The 22,415-nt window shown below is 44.2% G+C and overlaps 2 protein-coding genes across 3 annotated transcripts in view; one reads left to right on the top strand and one right to left on the bottom strand.

Moving 5' to 3' along the window:
• Positions 1-2,874: 2,874 nt before the first annotated feature.
• CHRM5 (cholinergic receptor muscarinic 5) overlaps positions 2,875-22,415 on the bottom strand; it is an 85,334-nt gene continuing 65,793 nt past the window's right edge. Inside the window, exons 2-3 of one of the 2 annotated variants that reach the window (XM_043919316.1) lie at positions 11,227-11,347; positions 2,875-7,533 (exon numbers count right to left, since the gene is read on the bottom strand). In XM_043919316.1, coding sequence (XP_043775251.1) covers positions 5,856-7,454 — 1,599 coding nt within the window. In that variant the 5' untranslated portion in view covers positions 7,455-7,533; positions 11,227-11,347 and the 3' untranslated portion in view covers positions 2,875-5,855. The remainder of the gene's footprint in view (positions 7,534-11,226; positions 11,348-22,415) is intronic. The other variant, XM_043919315.1, reaches the window with a different exon arrangement.
• The window catches only part of AVEN (apoptosis and caspase activation inhibitor), a 187,898-nt gene continuing 184,706 nt past the window's right edge, over positions 19,224-22,415 (top strand). The window contains exons 1-3 of the mRNA XM_043921078.1: positions 19,224-19,227; positions 19,497-19,576; positions 20,184-20,780. Coding sequence (XP_043777013.1) covers positions 19,224-19,227; positions 19,497-19,576; positions 20,184-20,780 — 681 coding nt within the window. The remainder of the gene's footprint in view (positions 19,228-19,496; positions 19,577-20,183; positions 20,781-22,415) is intronic.

The raw sequence follows: 22,415 nt of genomic DNA, 5'->3' as shown, positions 1-22,415 counted from the left end.
CACTCCAAACCAACTGCTGCCACTTTGAACCCGAGGCTCTTCTCTATCATCACTGCTTTGTTTTATGTATGTAAATATGTGTGTGATTGTATGTATTTGATTTTGAAACTATCCTTGCAGAATCCTACTGGTACCTTCTCTAACTTCTGCGTGCCTACCTGACCTCTACCTTAAGAAGGGATTGGATTATGGAATAGGAAGGTTAGGCTATATCCAGACAGGGCAAGACTCCTTTCTGAAAGGCCTGGAAACCAAACTGAGAAAAAAAGAAGACCAAAAAATTACTTGAGAGCGTCTAAGTAAAATGTTGGATATAATCCACATTCATTTTGTTATTCTTCACTCTCATTCTCTTTTCAGTCATGTAAGTGTTCTACTTCTTATGGTTCAAATTTTGGTGCTAGTTTTCCCCTCCGAACCAAAGGGCAGGGAAAACAGAGGCCTAGAGAGGGGAAATGTTTTTGCTTGGAGAGGTGGAGAACCGGAAGCCTCCCCCCATCAGCGTGATTCTCTTTTTACTGTTGTCTGTCCCGCATGCTGTTAGCGTGTTCTTGGAGGCAGGGACAGTGTCTAATTCCTCTTTGTAATCCCACGGTTCCCCCAGAGATGAATCATTATTTGCTGAAACAAAGGAGTAACTAAAGAAAGGAGTAGTCAGGTTGTCTGGATAGTGGTCCTTCAATCTAAGAAGATGGTGAAGGGAAAAAGGGTACAAAGGTTTGGGGCATTTGTGTGCATCTAAAAGAGATGAAAAAGGACAGAAGAGACCTTTTGTTAATCTACATTTAGTTATGGATAGGAGTTCCCCGTGTTAATTGAAGCCTTATGATTTTCTGCTCTTAAAGAACTTGAGTGGTCTTATTTCCTGCACGATATGAACATTAAGATTGCCAAACAGTACTTAGCAGCTCTGTGTTTTAAAATATCTGTTTCTGTACACAGAAAGTTTACAAGGAGAGACCCTTAGATATTTAGCAGAGGTTATCTCTGGGTAGTAGAATTACTGGTAATTTTTTGTTATTTGTTTATTTCCCAAATTTTCTAGGCAAATATAGCTATTTTATTAATCACTATATCATAAAAATTACTATAAAATAAAACCTAGTATAGTTGTTTTTTTTTTTTTCCTGACTCTCCAGGATAGGCTCTACTTCTGGGTACAAAGGGTCCAACAAAAAGATTTTCCAGTCATGGCTATCTACTTTTTCAGGGAGAAGAGTAGTCCTCCGAATCCCAGGTCAAACCTGTCTTCCAGCCATAGTGTTTTCCACTATAGTCTACTGTAAACTACAATAGGGAGACTGGCCTGTAGTTAGTACACCATGGTCAGTAGCGTCATGAATTTTCACTGAAAATAGCTGGACTACAAACCCGTCTTTGGATATATATGGAATTGCTAAAAAAAAAAAAAAAAAAAGCACCAGCTCCCCAGTGAGTGATAGTGGGGATAAATGGGTTGAGTGTGAGCTGCTCTTTGTTAGAGATGAGTACCCATTCCTTTACTGGAATACCATTGAGATGCATTCATGCAGGATAACTCTAGAAAATCATTGCTGAAGTCTGGGAATTGAACTCTTTGGAGATCTGCTCTTAGCAGGAGCTGAAGGGCATCTGGTGATGTGAGGCTTGTTCAAGGGGCATATAAAGTAAGAAGAGGACCTTTTGAACAAATAGATTGCCATAAGGGCTTCCCTTATGGCTCAGCTGGTAAAGAATTCACCTGCAATGCAGGAGACCTGGGTTCTATCCCTGGGTTGGGAAGATCGCCTGGAGAAGGGAAAGGCTACTCCAGTATTCTAGCCTGGAGAATTCCATGGACTGTATAATCCATGGGGTCGCAAAGAGTCGGACATGACCAAGTGACTGTCACTTTCACTTTCAAGGCTCACTAATGTAGACAAGCCTGAATGATGGTAAAGTGCAGTGAGCAGACCATGAGCTGTGATTAGACTTTGACGTTTTTTGCCTAATCACAGATAATTTCAGGTGGTACCATCACCCCTCCCTGCCCGTAACACATACACATACACACACACAGCACAAATGTGCAAAATGTTAATAATAAGGGTATGTGGGTGAAGGGTATCTGAGTTCTTTGTACTATTCTTTTTTAATTTAAAATTTTTATAATATTCATGTGACTGTACTGGGTCTTAGTTGTGGCATATGGGATCTAGTTCCCTCACCAGGGATCAAACCCAGGACCCCTGCATTGGAAGTATGGAGTCCTAGCCACTGAACCACCTGGGAAGCCCCCTTTGTACTATTCTGGAAGCTTTTCTCTAAGTTTAAAATTATCTCCCCCTCCCAAAAAAAGTTGTATGTTTAAAAAAATCTTTCTTCTTTTTCCTTTCTGGGCGCTTAAAAACATTTCCATTCCTCTTCCCACTCACTCTCTATCTGGGGCTCTTATGGGAAAGAATTTATATAATCTCACACTTTACTGGTGATTTGAGTGGGGGTGATGAGAATTAGTATCACTAACAATGGGAGTGAAATGACTGGGGCACCTGCTCTTTGAGCAGCTGGAGAGGAAAGGTTGCTGTTCTGTTTTGTTACAGCGTCTATACTGACTGGCTCAAGGGCTGTGGTTTGAGGTCTGCCTCATCTCCCTTTTCTTGGAGGGAAATGGAAGCATTTTAGTCATAGGAATTTTGTCAGCATTATTTCATCTTAATTTGGTTATTGGTAAATGAGAGGAAAGGGGGAAACCACAAAGGTGACAAGGGGCACACGTGTCTACATTATGTATCAATCCCTCTCCTCTTAAAAGGCCAGGCCATGTCAGTGTTTGTGTAATTTTTAACATAGATGGATCTAGCAAGCTCGCTGAGACCTTTTGCTTATTTAACACTTTGCCTTGGACTACTGTGTGGTTACATTTCTTTAATATCCAGAATAATGCTAGTACAATACAGGAAAGCAGCCCAGTTCCCACATCCTTTGCTGTAATTCCAGTATTTACAGGAGACAATGGTATTTTCCTACCGAGAGATTAGGTACAGATTTCACAATGACAGAGCCAAACATTAGCATCGCCCTCAAAGGACATTCACCAAAGCAACAAAGCGGAAACCAGGAATATTGACAAAGTGCTTTAACCAAAAACTGTACTGAAAACAGATTCCTTGACAAGCCATCAGATTCACACCAAGGAGAAACAAACCACAATATTAGCAACATGGCGGCATCCAATAGGCAACTAATCAAGGCTGCACATAATTTACCACAGACGGAGTTGTGGAGATGGGACATAAGAAGGCCTAAAATCTGAAGTCGGCCCACACTCCACCCATCCACTAGTCAGGTCCCCATAGTTTACAGTTGGAGCTGTTCATTCTGAGGACCCCACCAGAGGCCCTATTCTAAAGAAGTCTAGCTTCCCCTAGTAGTTTAAGGCATCCTTTTTGTCTTTGTTAAGGGACATAGGTAGTCTGCATAACTGGCTGCCTCCCAAAACCCATGATGAAGGAGACCTAGGCCTCTCAATTAATTTCAGAAAAGACAAACCAAAAAGTCTAAGTTCTAGGCAATTGTGGAGTGAGAAAGATGGGCCCCCAGCAACCCTCCCCCTCCATTCTGTGTCCTTTTGTTTGAATTAGCTTAATCTCTCTCTCTACTGTGAACAGTGAACGAGCTCAGAGCACTATTCTCTTGGAGGGATTTTCACTTTTGTCAGGAGTCAAAGCCTTAAACTAGAAGAATCAACTGTTTATCTAGAGCTAGTGGAGCAGGTTTGCACACCCCGTTGGCATCCTATAGACCTGGGAGCCTCTGTCTTGGAGAACTGAGCCAGTTCATTAATATTCTCTATCAAATTCTTGGCAGGCGTCAACCTGCCCTTCATAAAGACTCAACAGCTATACTGCTTCTAAGATGTTCCATCTCAGCATTAAGTTCCTACAGGGCTGGAGAGGCCTGGGTTTCCACTTCTGTGAAGCCTTCTTGGGACTCCCTCGAGGAGGCCAGTTCACTCTTCAGTGGAAGGTTGAAACTCTCCTATATTCACTTACCAAATTCCCAGGACAATGAAGCCTGATATTTTTACAACCCCTCAGCAAAAGAGGCTGAAAAAGAACTGGCCCACATTAGGTGAAAAGAAGTCCAGAGATTTTTACATACAACTGCAGCTATAGTTATAGTCGACAGGTTACATATGAGCTTCCGTCTGACAGAAGTGCTTCAACTTTAAAATCCTTGCTGTGTGCTATATTGCTGCTTTCTTTGTGGACCGTTAATTTTATGCCCTATTGTATTGTTTTAATTTTTTGCATGTTAGTTAATTTTCAGAATTATCAAAGGAAACTCTGAGATTTGGTTTATTTATATACACAGATTGCAATTAAAATTTTTCTTTTGATAATCCTGATACTTACATGTATGTTGATTAATTTTGTTCCTTTTGGGTCACACTGCATGACATGCGGAATATTAGTTCCCTGACCAGGGGTGGAACCTGTGCACCCTGAAGTGGAAGTGTGGAGCACTAACCACTGGACCGTCAGGGAATTCCTTATGTTGATAACTTTATTTTTATATATTATTGTGGCCTACATTTTTGCTTTTAAAGAAAACATGGTCATTTTTAATGACCATAGCCAGCTTTACTGGATCTCAACTGTATTTTTCTGGGCTTCTTGTTTTGGGGAATTTGGAGATGAATGAATAAGTCAGTCATTTCTGAGCCATGATTTGAAAGACCTATTTTTTTTTTAAACAGCCTCTCCCCCACTGTCTTTCTAAATAACACTTCTGACTGGAAGCATCGCAGTGACCTGCTTGTGCCTGGGTATGAATTAGGGGTCTGGATGAGGGCCTGCCAAAAGGACTGGAAGAAGTTCAAAAGCATGGAGCGAAAACAAATTTGTTTTGCACATTTTGCCTCAGGTTTGCCTTGTGAAGAAATGAGAATGTAAGGCTTCTGAAAACCATTTGAGAACCGTGATTAAACAGATTGGAGAAGGTCTTTACCCAGTAAAGGGCTTTCATACAATGAATCTTCCTAAGGATGAGCCTAAGTAAATGGGTTCAAAAGGGCACAAACTAGAATCCATAGTATTTGTTTGCGTAAAAGGAAAAACTTCCCATTGGTAAAAACAAAATAATTGACTGTGGAGACCTGGTGATCTTTATTAGCAGAATAGAGGCCCCTCTGTTGGACTGACTGGGTGTGATCGGGTTCCAGTGTCCTTTCAGACCCGAGACTCTGAGGGGAAGGGTGGTTCTGTGGGGACCAGCCTGGCCTCCGTGGGTACCAGGAAGTGGCATCATTGTGAAAGGGAGGAGCAAGAGCTTCACTCAGATGTAGGAACAGGAAAACACACCCCAGTATAGAACACAGAATAGCAGCGTAATAAATACTGATCAGTTTATAAAGGAACAGAGTCCTAGAAACCAGCTGAATATCACTCTTGTTAACAGGTGACACTGACTTCATCTTCCCGGTTTTCGCTGAGATGAGACAACTGCATAGACACAAACGTACTGCACAAAACTCTGACCAGGTTTCTCTCCTCGCTGCTCCCCACGGAAGGTTGGACAGGCGCTCCCTCAGCCGTTGTTCACTGTGACCCAGGGTGCCTCCTCCTGTGAAGGGGCACGAGTTTGTCCATTTACCTCAGTGGAAAACTCCAGTGGCATCAGACACTTGTGTCCTGGTCACAGACAAGGGTCACTCAGTATGGCAGTGATTGTGGCAGCGGTGACTCCCTCCTTTTGACAGTAGACCTTGATCCTTTACAGAGGCCTCAGGGACTCAAAAGGACGGATGTCTTTTTGGAAAGTAAACAAGAATCAGCTGGCCCATCCTCAGAGGACCTTGATCATGGTTATACTTTGAGGGGAGCTATTAATTTTCAGGGGAGCTTGCTGTTCCCCTGCCAGTACAACTTCTCTTCCACTTTTTTCTTCTTCCATCGGCAGAACAGCAGCATCTTAAAGGTCTTCCTGAAGGTTCTGTTGCAGAGGGCATAGCAGATGGGGTTGACAGTGCTATTGACATAGCATAACCAGTAGCCCAGGTGCCACAGGGTGACTGGGACGCACTTGTCGCAGAAGGTAGAAACCAGGACCATGATGTTGTAAGGAGTCCAAGTGATGATGAAAGCCAGGAGAATTGCACTCAGGGTCTGGGCGGCTTTCCTCTCTTTGACGAGGACCATCCTCTTTCGTTTGGTCATCTGATGGCTGAGGCTGGGATCGGGGCCTTTAGTTGAGGGGTCCTTGGACACTGGGAAGGAACACGGCATGATTTTGACCTTGCGGCATCCGTTGTTGGTGTCATGGGTCCCCTCGGCTTTCACCACCAGTCGGAACTTGTAGGCCACACACTTCTGACTCTTGGGCCCATGAGCAGCAGCTGGAGACAGGAAGTATTCTGGGGTGTCATAGTCATTTTTTTCAGTTTGAGCATTCACAAAAGTCTGCTGGGTCTCTTCAGCACTTAACTCTTTCCTTGGGCTGTCCTTGGCCTGGCTCTTGTAAACCACTTGAAAGACTGGATCAGTGGTGGGCTTGTCCTCGTCTTCTGAGGAGGGGTAGCTGCTGCAGGTGGTCAGCTGCTCGGCTTTGGCCCACTCAGTGCTCGGGCCGGTGGCTTGGGATGGCTTCCCAGGGATGGAGGTGCTCTTGCGGGAGGACGACCAGGAGGCCTGGTTCCTTTCCCTCTGGGCCAGGGTGGGCCGGGGGCAGCTAAAGCAGGACCTGAGCAGAGCTTGGTGAGCTGACTTTCTCTTCTCAGCTTCAGCCACGGAGTCTGAGCCCTGGAGGTCAGCCAGGTCCTTGGTTCGCTTCTCTGTCTCCCGGTAGATGCGGCAGTAGAGGATCGTCATGACAGAAACAGGGATGTAGAAGGCGGCAATGGCCGTGCTGAAAGTGATGGTGGGCTCAGAGAGGAACTGGATCTGGCACTCATCTGGAGGCACTGTCCGCTCCCCAACCAAGTACTGCCAGCACAGGATCGCTGGGGCCCAGAGGATGAAGGAGATCAGCCAGGCCAAGCCAATCATGATGCCAGCCCTCTTTGGGGTACGCTTGGCCCGGTACGTGAGGGGTCTTGTGATCGAAAAGTAACGGTCAAAACTAATCACCAGAAGGTTCATGACAGAAGCATTGCTGGCCACATAGTCCAGCGCAAGCCAAAGGTCACAAGCCAGACTCCCGAGAGCCCACCGTCCCATGAGGATGTACGTGGTGTAGAGGTTCATGGAGAAGATCCCAATGATGAGATCTGCACAGGCTAAGCTGAGCAGATAATAGTTGTTAACTGTCTTCAGCTGGCTGTTGACCTTGAAGGAGATCATGACTAAGACATTGCCCACGATGGTGATCAGACTCACCACAGCCGTGACAACTGCGATGGTGATGACCTCCCACAACCCATGGCGTTCCAAAGGCTGGTGACTCACTGGGGTGCCATTGATGGTAGACGCATTGTAGTAAGATTCCCCTTCCATCCTGGTGCAAGAGTCTACACATTAGACGTCTTAGCTTCTAGACAGTTCTCTTTTCTATCTCACCTCTTCTGCGCAGCATCTGGAAGAGAGGGAGATATATTAGCTCCACTCACCAGCATGACTTTCTTCTCCACTCATTGTTTATAATTTCCAACAGGACATTAAATGTGGTCCCACACCTATTGAGAGCAAGATGCTGAAATCTCTGAAGTTTTGATAACCCGTGTTATAGGTGTCTCCTCCCTTTGCTTTTTATAATTACCATTGCCTGAGAGCCTTTCTTGTACATGAGGCCCTCTTGTGGTTCCAATAGGCAATTTTAAAAAACAGTAGGATGACAAGGGCAATCAGAATGGGAACAAAAAGGAATCAAATTGTTGGAAGGCAGTAAAGAGGGGAAAACGGGTGATGTTACGTTACCTTAGACTATGGCTTTCCTTGTTTGAGGGAAGACCCTCTGTTTTTTAAGCTCTGGTGGTAAGTACCTATTTTTTTCATGCACTTGAGAAAAAGACAAGTTGTATCTACTTTGTAAGTCCAATTATTAAACATTATTGAGTTTAATTATGAATTCAGTTATTAAACATTATTGAGGCACTGTTGTGAGCCAAATCTGTATTACACTACTTCCCCCTGATTTAATGTACAAACTCCCCACATGTACCCAGTTTTCATCTAAAAGGTTCAAAAGTTGCCCCAGCGGCTAAAGATAATGATCCCCCCATCCATTTTGTGGCTGTTTTCAATGTCACAAATTGTTTTAAATTATCTTTTTTTTTTTTCTGATTATAAAGTAATATGTTCCTTGCAAAAGTTCAAGCAATGTCAAAATGTATAATTTAGAAAGCAAAAGTTTCTTCTAATATTGTCTTGCCAGGGTAATCAATGCTAACAGCATGTATTTTGACAGCTTTTCTCCCTTTCTGAGGGTTGTCTTGTTTGTTTTATTTATGGTTTCCTTTGCTGTGCAAAAGCTTTTAAGTTTAATTGGGTCCCATTTATTTTTTGTTTTTATTTTCACTACTCTAGGAGGTGGATCATAAAAGATCTTGCTGTGATTTATGTCAAAGAGTGTTCTATGGTTTCCTCTAAGAGTTTTTATAGTGTCTGATCTTACATTTAGGTTTTTAATCCATTTATCCATTTTGAGTTTATTTTTGTGTATGGTGTTAGGGAGTGTTCTAATTTAATTCTTTTACGTGTAGCTGTCCGGTTTTCCCAGTACCAGTTATTAAAGAGACTGTCTTTTCTTTACTATATGTAGCACTTGCCTCCTTTGTCATAGGTTAGGTGACCACAGCTGCATGGGTTTATCTCTGGGCTTTCTTTGTGGTTCCATTGATCTGTGTTTCCATTTTGTGCCAGTACCACACTGTCTTGATTTCTGTGACTTTGTGGTATAGTGTGAAGTCAGGGAGCCTGATTCCTCCAGCTTCACTTTTCTTTCTCAGGCTTGCTGCAGGGTCTTTTGTGTTTTCATGCTGAATCAGTAGGTTTCAAGTAAAGCAGATTGTCCTCCATAACTGATGATTGGATGATTCCAGTCAGTTGAAATCTTTAAGGGAAAAGGCTGAGAAGAAAGAATTCTGCTTCCAGATTGCCTTCAGAGTCAATTCTACAGCATTAACTGCTGCTGGATTTCCAGCCTACTGGCCTGCACTGCACATTTCAGACTTGTTAGCTCCCTTGGTTCTTAAAAGTTGCTCAAAAAGTCCCCTCTCCCCGATAAATGGAATAAGCACTCTGATAAATGGAAAAAAAGATCATTTATAGTGGCAACATTATCTCATAATCATACAACTGAATCTGGCATTGATTTAAAACCTTGTTCCACTACTGTATGACTTTGGACTTGTTACTGAACCTCTTTAAGGCTCAGATTTTTAAACTTTAAAGTAGGAATACTAAGAACCCTTAGGGCTTCCCAGGTGGCTTAATGGTAAAGAATCTTCTTACCAACACAGGAAACGTGGGTTTGATCCCTGGGTGGGGAAGATCCTCTGGAGAAGGAAATGGCAACCCATTTTATTATTCTTGCCCGGGAAATCCCATGGACATAGGAATCTGGTGGGGCTGTAGTCCATGAGGTCGAAAAAGAGTCGTACACAGCTTAGCAACTAAACAGCAACACTAAGGGTCCTTACCTCCTAGGATTGTTTTAAAGATTAAACAAGATAATCCGGGTTAAGTGCTTTACATAAAGACTGACACGGGAACATGCTCATTACAAGGTAGCAATCCAGCAAGAAGGACGTCAAAAATGACTCTTCCTACTGTGGGTATGGGTCTGAGGCATGGTCTTTTAAGGGACAAGATGGAATAAAATGATGAGGCCATACTTCTGCAACCTTGAGCCAGCCGTTTCAGATGCTTCATGGTACTGATGAAACTCTCCCCTTCAGTGACTGTAGCTGGTGCCCTACCTCTGGGGGCAGAACAAATTGTTTCCAACCACTTAAGCCAAGTAGCCTACAGCCCTCCTCAAAGTCTGCTCATTGGAATAGAACCACCTTAAGATTCCTGATTGAAAAAAGTGTTTCCATAGTCTGATAAGTTCTGGAAATGCCATCTAAAAACTCTCCGAGACACAGGAGCCCAGTGAAGTCTGAGAGGTCCTGAGGTCAAGGACACTCCTGAATTTGTTTTAACTCAGAGGTGACTTAGCATATCTAACATTTTTCAGTGGAACAGCGGTTAGTATCTTGTGGAATCCCACAAGATGGATCATACTTGGGAAATGCAGTTTAGTGGGAAACATACTGAACTAGGAGGGTGGAGATCTGAGTTCTCATTTCAGCTAACATCTTGTGGTTTGAGACAAATCTCTGGGCCCCAGTTTCCTCACATATAAAATTAAGAGGTTGGCACTGGTGATTTATTTTTTAAAGTGAGTTCAGGCTTTTGTAGACTCACAATGTAAAACACTGGATGTTGTATTAATTTTCGACCTTGACTTTCCTCTATTTTCAGCCAGGGAAATAGTTATTTAACTGCTCTATAATACAGTATAGTGAAAGCAGCTCTCAGCTAATTTTCTGTTAAACAGATATAACAATATTTGATAAAGAGTACAGCAATATCTGCTGTATCCACCTCCAGGTTGTTCTGAGGACTCCCAAATCAGACAATGTAGGGATACCATCAGGTCCTTCTCTAATGGCAGTTTGGGGTTTTAATTGTTACAAAATGAAGAGTTAGTCTAGGTAAGTAGATCTTACCCTAAGCCATTTATTAGGATAATCTAGGAGCTTTTAATGGAGAAGGCAATGGCACCCCACTCCAGTACTCTTGCCTGGAAAATCCCATGGATGAAGGAGCCTGGTAGGCTGCAGTCCGTGGGGTCGCGAAGAGTCGGACACGACTGAGCTACCTCACTCTCACTTTTCACTTTCCTGCATTGGAGAAGGAAATGGCAACCCACTCCAGCGTTCTTGCCTGGGGAATCCCAGGGAGGAGGAGCCTGGTGGGCTGCCGTCTGTGGGGTCGCAGGGAGTCGGACACAGCTGAAGTAACTTAGCAGCAGCAGTAGCAGGAGCTTTTAAAAAATACTAATGTCTGGGGTCCCACCCCAGACCTGTTAACTCAGAATCTAAATATGTGAAGAGACATGGGTCCATGTTGCTGTGAAACTGCTCGGGTGTTTCTCACGTGGAGCCAGGGTGGAAAGCTAGTGTCCTCTCTAGATCCGTGTCATTCAAGGTAAGCACATTAGATCTGAAAGATCCCCAGGACCAGAACAGAATCAGTGCTTCTCAAAATGGTCATGAATTACCTGGGAGATCCTGTTAAATTGAAGAAGGGTGGGGCCTGCAGTTCCACATTTCTAGAAACCTCTTAATGCTGCTGATCCAGGAACTGTACATAGCAAGGCTGAGGGTAATTTCTGAACTTCCCTAGAAAAGGGGAATCATAACTTACAATGTGCTGCTGAAATTGGAATTTTCCAACTGAAATGTCCAGTAACAATTCAGACTCCCCTCTGTCTTCTGAGTTATTTTTACTGCTCCTATTTGAAATTAACACATATTTCCTCTCCACCTTTGGTTCCCTCTATTCTTTCATTTTTTCCCACTGCTTCACTTTTGGGAGAATGATTCCCCCCATGCCTGCCCCAATTCCTAACCTGCTGGGAATGTACAGATCTTTCCATGAACAAATGCATTTGGGACATGAAGTAGGTTCCATGACTGAAAGATTGATTTCTTTTTGTTAGAATAGCTGGATGATAGTTGAGGGTGAAAACCGACCTTAAGGCATCATGGTATTCTACAATAAACTTTTTGAATCATTAAACGGTTTTTGACTGAAAAATGATATTTATGGAGGGGTAAATCTTAACTTTTTTTCCCCTCTGTGTAAGTATTTATAGTGGGGGTGAGATTTCTTCTGAGTTCTTATTTGGTTGAGTGCGTGTGTGCTCAGCCTCTCAGTCATGTCCTACTCTTTGCGACCCCATGGACTATAGCCCACCAGGCTCCTCTGTCTGTGGGATTTTCCCATCAAGAGTACTGGAGTGGATTGCCATTTCCTCCTCCCGGGGACCTTCCTGACCCAGGGACTGAACCCGAGTCTCTTGCATTGCAGGTGGATTCTTTACCTCTAAGCCACTGTGGAAGCCTTCTTACTTAGTTACTCAAAGTTTAAAAGTTAGCATTTTTCACCATAGTGTTGAGAGTATGTTTATTTCTAGGGTGCCTAAATCAACAGAGAGCAGATAGTCATCCCTGGTTCATTTTCCACTACTGAACAGAAAACAAGAATCTCGGAGAAACAAAACTGTTCTTGTTCCTGACCTTGGTAGATTGCTTCTTGCTTCTTTGTTGTCAATAAATTATTACAAATGAAGTAAAACAGCATAAAAACAAAAAAGGTAACACTATACCAAATGAATTTCTCTCTTTGTGGAGAGGCCTGGATGACTTCTGGGGCTTTGCTTTTCTGAAGCACCTCTTCTCTGAGAAGCTTTATGCCCGAACCACTCCTCACTGTTTCTATAACAACCACAGTAGAAAACTTCAATAGCATCTGCCTCCAGTTATGTCAGGACACCACTATCACCAGCTCCTGTTGTTATATTGAGTATTCATATGCTGCTTCCCCTCTCCCTCCTTTTCAAAGATAAATCATAGAAAGTAAGTGTAAACACATGGTACCTACCATCAAGTTAGATATCAGAAAGAACTTCCAACTTCCAATGACAACATGTGTAACTAGGGGAGGGTCTGGACTTGTCGTTTTTGGTTTCTCCTGTCAGGTAAGTTCTAACTCCTGGTAGAATAGAATGCTGTGCAAAAGTGTCTGGTGGTTAAGAAAGGACTTGTGGGCCACTCTTGCCTCATGAGACAGACCGCATTCTGCCTGTGCAATGTGTATCTCTCTAAATAAACCTGTTTTCACTTAAAAAAAAAAAAAAGATGTCTCAGGGTTGCTGAAGCAATAATATCTGAAGCAGAATTTTAATCTGATATGTTTTTAAAAACATGTTCTGTGTTTACCACTGGGCTACATGCCACAGGGTATATATGAGCTGTACAATAGTTCTTGAACTGAAGGAGTTAAACTTTTACAGTTCTAAGAAAATGAGGACATATGAATTGTTGAGCCTTTACAGTTATGCGATGGAAAAGTCTATTACCGAGGTCATCAAATGACTGTATTTTCATTGTATCTGGAAAACAGAGGTGGGATTGCTTTACATGAAGACATAAACTGGAGTCCTTCAATGCATGTGCTGTGACCCTCAGGGCTTGGAGTTGCCTAGGTGGGTTGCCTTCTGTTGAGATCAGTTTTGTCTCCTCCCACAGTACTGGGCAGGTGTTATCTTTTTATGTGTGCCAGGACATGGGTAAGTCTGGGCAGTACTGCCACAAATGGATTTATGTAAAACTCTGGAAGTTCAGACACTCTTGACTGTATTGTCCAAGTCTTCCTAACGACTTGGAGATGTGCCTTATATATGCATCTTTGAATTCCCTAGCCTGGTGTGTTCTGGAAGCAACAAGAGAATGTTTCAAAGAGTGGGAGTGATCAATTGCATCAAATGAAACTGATAAATCAAGAAAGATTTTCAAAAGGGAAAGGATATATGTATATCTATGGCTGATTCATGTTGAGGTTTAATAGAAAACAAGAAAATTCTGTAAAGCAATTATCCTTCAATAAAAAATAAATTAATTAAAAAAAAGAAAGATTAAGACTGAGACCTACTGGATCTAGCTGCATGGAGATCATAAATCACGATGGTAAAGTGGTGGGCATGAGAGCCTTGTGTAGTGAATTAGAGGCTGAATGGGAGGAGAAATAAGACAGAACTGTAGATGACTCTTCTGAGGAGCTTTGCTATAGAAAGGAGTAGAGAAATGGGGCAGAAGCTGGACTAGAATGCGGAGACGAGAGTTTTTTTTTTATTTAAAGAAAGATGGAAATACAGCATTTTTGCAGCCTAATGTGAGTAACTGTTTGATCAGTTAGCAACTATCTGACGTTGCTGGAGAGATGTCCTCCAGTAGGTGAGCGGGGAGAGGGGCCAGTACCATAGTAGAGGCCTTGGCCTTGCACCGGAGCTGAGGCCCGTTTGGAGAACAGGAGAGGAGGTAGGGTACACATGTCCTGGCACAGATAGGTAGCCTAGGATTTGTGGTGATGGCAGTGGTAGGAAGTCTTTTTTGATTGCTTCTATTTCTCTGTGAAACAGAAAGCAAGAACAGCAGCGGGGAATGAGGATGGAGGGAGAGAGGAGAAGGGATCAAGTTATGAATTCTGTGTGTTGAGAGTTTGTTCCGTTGATTTTGGGGAGTTCTTTACCCCGATTCCAGCTCAAGGCCAAAGCAACATTGTGAGCTGACAGACAGTTCGCTTGCCTTCATCTTCACTGGGTTATAGGCTGGATCCTGGCCGGAAAGGATGGCTCCTGCCAGACTCCCTTCCCCTGCAGCCTGAGAGCACCCCTCAGTAGTGAATGCAGCTGTTCAAAACACAAAGTAAATAAAAGGACATCTTTTTTGAGAGACCTTCTTGGTGGTTTCCAATTTGCATTGTTCATAGACTATGCATCAGAAGTCAACCAAACTGTAGAAAATCTGCCTGCCTACAGAGAGAAGAATCAGGAACTGCTTTTTTTCCCCCAGAAAATATTTGCAAGGGGACAGTGCCTTTAAAAAAATCCTATCATAATATCTGCTTTCATCAGACAATGAGCGCTTATAAAATCCATGGTCTTGGACTAGGAATTAGGAGGCTTTCTTGTGATATTTAAATGCCCAATACTACCTTGAGACAGTAGTTCTCAAACTTGGGCATTCATCACAGTCACCTGATGAGGGGTTTGTTAAAGCCTTGATTGCTGGGCCACATCCCCAGATTTCTGATTCTGGGGTAAAGCCTGAGAATTTGCATTTCTTTTTTCTTTTTAATTTTTTGGCTATGCTAGATCTTCATTGCTTAGTGTGGGCTTTCTCTAGCCGTGGCGAGCAGGGGCTACTTTCTAGTTGTGGTGCCCTGGCTTCTTATTGCAGTGGCTTCTTTTGCTATGGAGCACAGGCTCTGGGCACACACTTCAGTAGTTGCAGCTCTCAGGCTTTAGAGCACGGGCTTAGATGCCCCTTGGCATGTGGAATCTTCCTGGAGCAGGGATCAAACCCATGTTCCCTGCATTGGCAGGTAGATTCTTAACCACTGGATCACCAGGGAAGTCCAAAATTTTCATTTCTAATAAGTTCCCTGGTGACACTATGCTGCTTGCCCACATTTTGAGAACTCTTGCCTTAAGGAATTGACATCATAGGTCATATATATTTAAAAATATGTCAAAAAGTGGTTTATTTTCTTAAGGAGTCACCTATGTAATCAAGACTTTGCTTTTATATCTCATGAATACTACCTAAGGGAAAACTGAATTTTTTATTCATGCAGTGGCATATATTTAAAATCAGGACTATCAAGTCAAAGCAATAGCAGATAATCCTCCTTCCCTTCTTCCCTTTGTTATTTATAAAACTATAAGATCTCTTTGGTTTTTTTTTTTTTTTTTCTTTTTGCAATGTAGTAGGTGACAGACACTTTTCCCATGTGGATCATAATCAGATGAGAATATACTCAACATCGTGGTTAAAAGAATTTCTACTAGTGGTGTCCTCTAATTAGGTATTAGCTGGAGACCCCCGAATTCTCCATATTCTAAACACTCTTGGTTTAACTGAAAAGACCCTTGAGCTGATAGATGGGGAGGGCAAAGTAATGTAGTTTCTGGACTTCTGATGGCATCCGCAGTATAAACTGAAGAACGCAGATTCTGAAACCAGACTGATCAGGTATGAACCTCAGTTTTGTCACTCATTAGCTTGAGCAAATGATTGAACTCCTTTGTGACTCAGTTTCCTTATCTGTAAAGTAGGAATAGTAGTATTTATATTATTCAGAGAAATATTAATGAAGATTAAATTTAGCATGTGTAAAGTGTTTGGAGTTGTGCCAGGCACAAAGTAAATGTTAAGTAAATGTTAGTTCTTACTATCCACAAATAAAGTCTCTCCATGTCCTAACAAGGTTGGCTTAATCTAAAACCCACTGATCTTTTCAACCTCATAATTTTGGAGGCTTCTAGGATAGGCATATATTGGAGGAGGAGATGGCAACCCACTCCAGTGTTCTTGCCTGGAGTATCTCAGGGACGGGGGAGCCTGGTGGGCTGCCGTCTATGGGGTCGCATAGAGTCGGACACGACTGAAGCGACTTAGCAGCAGCAGCAGGACAGTCATGTAGTTAAATCAATTTGTGCTAGTGGTTCTCAACCAGGGTGATTTTGTCCCTTGGGACAAATGTCCGGAGACGCTTTTGGTTGTCATAACTGGGGGAATGGAGGGTTGCCAGTGGGTAGCACCTAGTGGGTAGAGGCTGGGGATGCTGTTAGACATTCTACAATGCACAGGATAAGCCACCACTACACAAAAAATCATCCAACCTTAAATGTGCCAAAGCTGAGAAGCCCCGATTTGTGCTGTCTGGTGTGAGATTAATTATGTGGATCTTCATCTTGGTGAGAGCCTGAGCCTGTGGCCTGCTGATAAATATTTAACTACCTGTTTCCACTCCCACTTCCAACAGTCCTAATTCTGCAGAATTTTGCCGGTTTCTGTGGTATAGAAATTCCCACTGTAGGGCTTTCCTAGTGACTCACTGGTAAAGAACCCGCCTGCCAATGCAGGAGACATGGGTTCAATCCCTGGTCCTGGAAGGTCCCACACGCCCTGGAGTAAGCAAGCCCACGAGCCACAACTACTTGAGCTTGCGCTCGAGAGCCTGAGCTCCACAGGAGAACCCACCACAGTGAGAGGCCCGTGTGTGTGAGAGAGAGGAGCCCCTGCTCGCAGCGACCACAGAAAGCCCACACGGCACCCGAAAACCCAGCACAGCCAAAAGTAAATAGATAATTAAAAAAATCCCCACTGTAACCGGTTTCAAGCAGCCAACTTTCTGTACACTTAGGAAGAGATAATGTACCAAACCGTTATGGCTCCTGGCCACACAGAGGATGGGGGCCCAGGTTGTCCAGTGGATTCTCCTGTTAGTTCCTTTATGGGGTGCAAAGAAAAGCATAAAATTCTTGCTACTATTCCCATCTGCCTGTTAGCGTTTCTCTAGGGGTGGGAGTGTGAATTTGAGAGTTCAGCATAAGAATGAATAACTTAATTCTGAGTGCCGCTGACAGTCTTCATTTCACAAAGACAAGGTTAAAAAAAGAGAGAAAAATAGGATAGGGTGGGGATAAAAGGGAAAGACCGGTGAAGAGTAGAGAGGGAAAAGAAAGAAAAATTGATGTATTGGGTGAGAAGTAACAGTGTCTATTGACAAAAATGTTATTATTAAGACAATGAAGTAACAGAGAAAAATACAGAGTATAATGTTTAAAAAATACTATTATCCTTCCACATTTCCTCTCATAACCCTGTATATCATCTGTTGACTAATGGGACCATTAACTCCCTGGTCACTCAAACAAGAAACCTAGGATATCACCCCTAACTTCTTACCCTGACCTCCCACTTAGAAATGGACAAGAAGCCTATCAGTTCTCCCATCTGTCTCATTGTTTTCCTTCTTAGCTCTCAACTTAATTTAGGCCCTAATTATCTGTCACTTGGATTCTTCCAGTTGTTTCCTAAGCGCTGCCTAGAATTCTGATTGTCCTGTATGGAATGGTTTTCTGAGTATGAAAGTGAAAGTTAGTAGCTCAGTCGTGTCCGACTCTTTGTGATCCCATGGACAGTAGCCCAGCAGGCTCCTCTGTCCTTGGAACTGTCCAGGCAAGAATACTGGATTGGGCTGCCATTTCCTTCTCCAGTAGATCTTTCCAACCCAGGGATTGAACCCCGGGTCTCCTGCATTGCAGGCAGATTCTTTACTGTTTGAGCTATAGTGGTTAGTTAACAGCATACAGTCTGAAGTCAGATGGCTCCAGGTCCCAATCATTCCATTACTAGCTGTGGAATCAATCCATTAGCTCTGTGATCTTGGAAGTTAATTCACATCTCTGTGTTAGATCCCTTATCTGTGAAACATGGATGACACTGCTGCTGCTGCTGCTAAGTCGCTTCAGTCGTGTCCGACCCTGTGCGACCCCATAAATGGCAGCCCACCAGGCTCCACGGTGCCTGGGATTCTCCAGGCAAGAACACTGGAGTGGGTTGCCATTTCCTTCTCCAATGCATGAAAGTGAAAAGTGAAAGTGAAGTCGCTCAGTCATGTCCAGCTCTTCGAGACCCCATGGACTGCAGCCTACCAGGCTCCTTCATCCATGGGATTTTCCAGGCAAGAGTACTGGAGTGGGGTGCCATTGCCTTCTCAGATGGATGACAGTAGTGGTACCTAATGGGGCTTGTCAGGTGGTGGTAAAGAACCCACCTGCCTATGCGGGAGACATAAGAATGTGGGTTCAATCCCTGGGTTGGGAAGATCCCTGGAGGAGGGCATGATAACCCACTCCAGTATTCTTGCCTGGAGAATCCCATGGACAGAGGAGCCTGGCAGGCTACAGTCCACAGGGTCACAAAGAGTCAGACCCAGCTAAAGCGACGTAGCACGCATGTAGTAGTACCTCATAAGGCTGCTGTGAGGCTTATAGGGAAGTGCTATATGGGAAGTGTCAATACTTAGAACTGTGCTCTGCATTACTTTAAGATTGTGTTTCTCTCCAGTTTACAATCCTTCAGTAGTTCCCTATTTCCACGTATTAACAAGGCAAACTCCTGCTCAACCATCAGGCCTTGGCTCCTGGGTCTTTTTCTCATGTAGCCCTGGAAAACTCATTGATTTAGGAAGTGTAACTTTTCTTCCTTCCGGCCTTCACCTTGAACCTCTCACTGTACTCAGTACAATGGTGCAGTCCTCTCTCTACAGAGTTATTATCTTCCTTGTGGGAAGTGAGCTACTGGAGAACAAGGACTGTGGCTTTTTTCTTTTTTTTAAAAAATCTTCAAGCATTGTACCTAACAGAGTAGATAATTAGGAGCAATGAGTAGTGTTAACTGTCTATGAATGTGAAAAAGGGTAAGAAAGGATTGGGAAGAAAACACGTTTTGCCACACTGATTGGAAGATGGATGCTGTAAACCCTTCTTTGTATTCTTTTCATGTGGTTTCTGTAATACAAAGTTAAAAATGGCTCCCACGTATCCATATCACCAACTGCCCTTTTCCTCCTTAGTTAAGAGTGGGTCCATAAAATGGACTACCACTTAGCAGTAAGAAGGAACAAAATATTAAATCACAAAACATGGGTGAGTCCCCAAAACTTTCTACTAAATAAGTGACACTGACACACACATGAAGAGACTGAGTTTGCTTGAGTTCCACCACTACCATAGTTGTGTCGTATCAGACAAGTGGTTTACTTTCTCTAGGGTTATTTCCTTACCTGTAAAATAAGGATGACAGTAGTACCTACCACATAGGGCTGATAGGAGAATTTAACTCTCATGCACTTAGTGTGACCTAAAGGAGTCACTTCTACAAAAATTCTTTTGAGGTCCTGTCTCTCCACTCCCAGTGGCTTGTTGCAGCCTGCGCCTCTCACCTGAAGGTCCTCCCTTACCTTCTTCATACCTCTTTCTGAACTCGGAGTTCAGTGTAACTTTAATAATTAAACATATTCATTCCTGAAAGTCAGGAGACTAAACAGAAAAAAGAGGAAAAACAAATAAACAAACAAAAACCTCACTGGAAGGCTCAGCACAGCTAACCACTAGTGTAATATGGAAGAACATTTTTATTCTATTACAGGTTAATCACTAAAGGGCTGTTGCCCATAAGTTTCAGTTGTATATAATGGCCCATCTCATTACCTGCCTCCCAGGTAAAGAGCATTAAACGCCTTTGTGTGGCTCACAAGAAACATCCTGACCAGGCCCGCCTGTGCAGTCCCTTTCCAAGGCCGACTGGAACCAGGAAATGTTTGCGTTTACTTCCTCCATTTTTAGTATAAAAGAAGCTAAAACGCTAGCTCAGGCGAGACAGTTCTTTGGACAGTGGGAGCCCATCATCTTCTCGGTTTGCTGGCTTTCCCACCAAGTGGCTATTCCTTGCCCCAACAACTCATCTCTCAATTTATTAGCCTGTCCTAAGGAGAGGAGTAGGAGCTTGGACTTTGGGAGTGGGGTGTAACACTAATATTTTGATATATACTTTTAAAGACCCTATGCAAACACACCATATCAGTATTTATTTTTTTCATTAGAAAGTGAACTCATATTACGTTAGCTGTTTATTTTATAGCCCACCCTTTGACTTACCACGGCCCCTCCCCCAGAAACACCCCTGCCCCTGCCCCGCAGCTCCCACTGGCCAGGCCTTTCCTCTGAACCCTCGGCCCTCCTGGAGCCCCGGCTCCGGCCCCACCTGCCAAGCCCCAGGGCAGCCCCGCCCCCGCCGCGGCCGCGGCCGGCTTCCATTCCCGGCCCCGCACCCCGCGCTCGCCGAACCCAGGCCCGGTGCTCGCGGCTCCTCCGTGGGGCCCGTTTCCGGTGGGGCAAGGGCGTCTCTGCGGCGGCCCAGCTCCCGTGCGCTCAGCATCGCCGGCGGCAGCCAGATGCAGGCGGAGCGAGGAGCTCGGGGCGGCCGGGGACGCCGACCCGGCCGCGGCCGGCCGGGCGGTGATCGCGACCGCGAGCGGGCGGGCGCCGGGACCGCCATAGCGAGAGGTGGCGGTGGAGATGGAGGCGGCCGCCGAGGCCGCGGCCGGGGATTCCGGGGCGGCCGCGGTGGCCGAGGAGGGGGCGCCCCGCGAGGCGGCCGTCGGGAGCCGGGAGGCCGGGGCGCCAGGACCAGCGAACCGGTAAGAGGCAACGGCGGGTGGGGTCTAGTGGGGGTCGCAGCCGCGTGGGACCGGGGCTGCTGAGGGACCCCTCCGCGAATCAAGAACCGTGGCCGGCGTCCGGGGCGCGCGCCAGCTGGGCGGTGACGGCGCCTGCGCCGGGAGAGCGGAGGGCGGCGGGGGCGCGCGCCGGGGTGTGCACGTGGCGCGGGCGGGTGTGAGCCCCTTGTTGCCCGCCTCTCCGCTGGGCGCCCGGAGGCTCGGGGCGGAGGGCTGCTTCAGCCTACCCAGGGGGCCTTGGCCTAGTTATTAAAGAACCCAGCGGTCGAGGCTGTGGGCCCGCAAGTCTAGAGGGCCCGTTGGGTTCGGGTACGGTGTCAGTGTGATGGGCAGGGGTGGAGGCAGCCAGGGCTTGGTCTCCTGCTGCCTGACCTTGCAGAGGAACGTTTCTGTTAGTAAGCAAGAAGAGATTTGGGGCTCAGTTTGTTCACTGCCTGTGCGATGCGTGTCACACAGTAGTCGCATAATAAATGTTTATTGAATAAAAGAATGACCCCGACCGGCTGAACTGTATACTATTTGGGGCTAGGATCAGATGCATAGTTTTTTGTTTTTTTTTTTAATAGCGTAGTTCTCTATTATTATCGATGTATAAGAATCAGAGGTCAGTGATCTTCATCTGTCTGAACTTGCAATCTGTAAATGTTTCAGCAGTCAGGTCTCAATTTTAATAGTATAATAGGCCATATTCACACATTCATACTTGGAAATGTCTTACAGCTTGAAGCAGGGAATGATTTGGGGGCAGGCTTTTACTATATGCTATCTTAGCTAAAGGAGTTAAATCACTGTTTTTATGAACTATTCTGTTATTTTAACATTTGTAGTACAAAACCATCTTTATATTTTGAATTGCTATGTGCATAGATTGAAAATTTATTTTTGGTTAGAAATTCCTATTACCGAAGTATTTGTAATATCTTAAGGGCATAATAGAATGTCCCTAAAGAAAGGAGTTGTGTACAGAAAGAGAATTGGATAAAAATTAAAAAGCTTAAAATTAAGTTTGGCATATTCAACCTTGATTAAGGTAGATAATGAGTAAAATTTGAGAGGTATGAAGAAATTCTTAACTCACCAGGAAATAAAGGAACCTGACCAGTCCAGTGTACACTGTATATGTCACATTTTGTCTTTATAACATAATGTATATTAAACTTTATTACAACTCTTTTTAGCAACTTGAAGTTGCTTAAACAACTTTGAGTTCACTCACTCAGTGGTGTCAGACTGCGACCCCGTGTAGTGCAGTATGCCAGGCTTCCCTGTCCATCACCAACTTTCGGAGCTGGCTCAAACTCATGTCCATCGAGTGGGTGGTGCCATCCAGCCATCTCAACTTTATAACAAGTTTATTATATGCATATGCACACTTTATGACAACCCACTCTAGTATTCTTGCCTGGAAAATCCCTTGGACAGAGGAGCTTGGCAGCCTACTGTCCATGGGGTGGCAAAGAGTTCGACACAACTTAGCAACTAGAACAACAAAACAATATAAATTTTATATGTATAAAATCTTGTTTGTATAGATTAACTGACCTGCTTAAGCTCTTGTAGCTAGTAGTGGCAGAGCTGGGATTTACACCCAGCTGC

Source organism: Cervus elaphus, chromosome 12, assembly GCF_910594005.1.
Source record: "Cervus elaphus chromosome 12, mCerEla1.1, whole genome shotgun sequence".
NCBI classification, from domain to species: domain Eukaryota; kingdom Metazoa; phylum Chordata; class Mammalia; order Artiodactyla; family Cervidae; genus Cervus; species Cervus elaphus.
The sequence above is the reverse complement of the archived record's forward strand: the minus strand, read 5'-3'. Positions and strand labels throughout refer to the sequence as shown.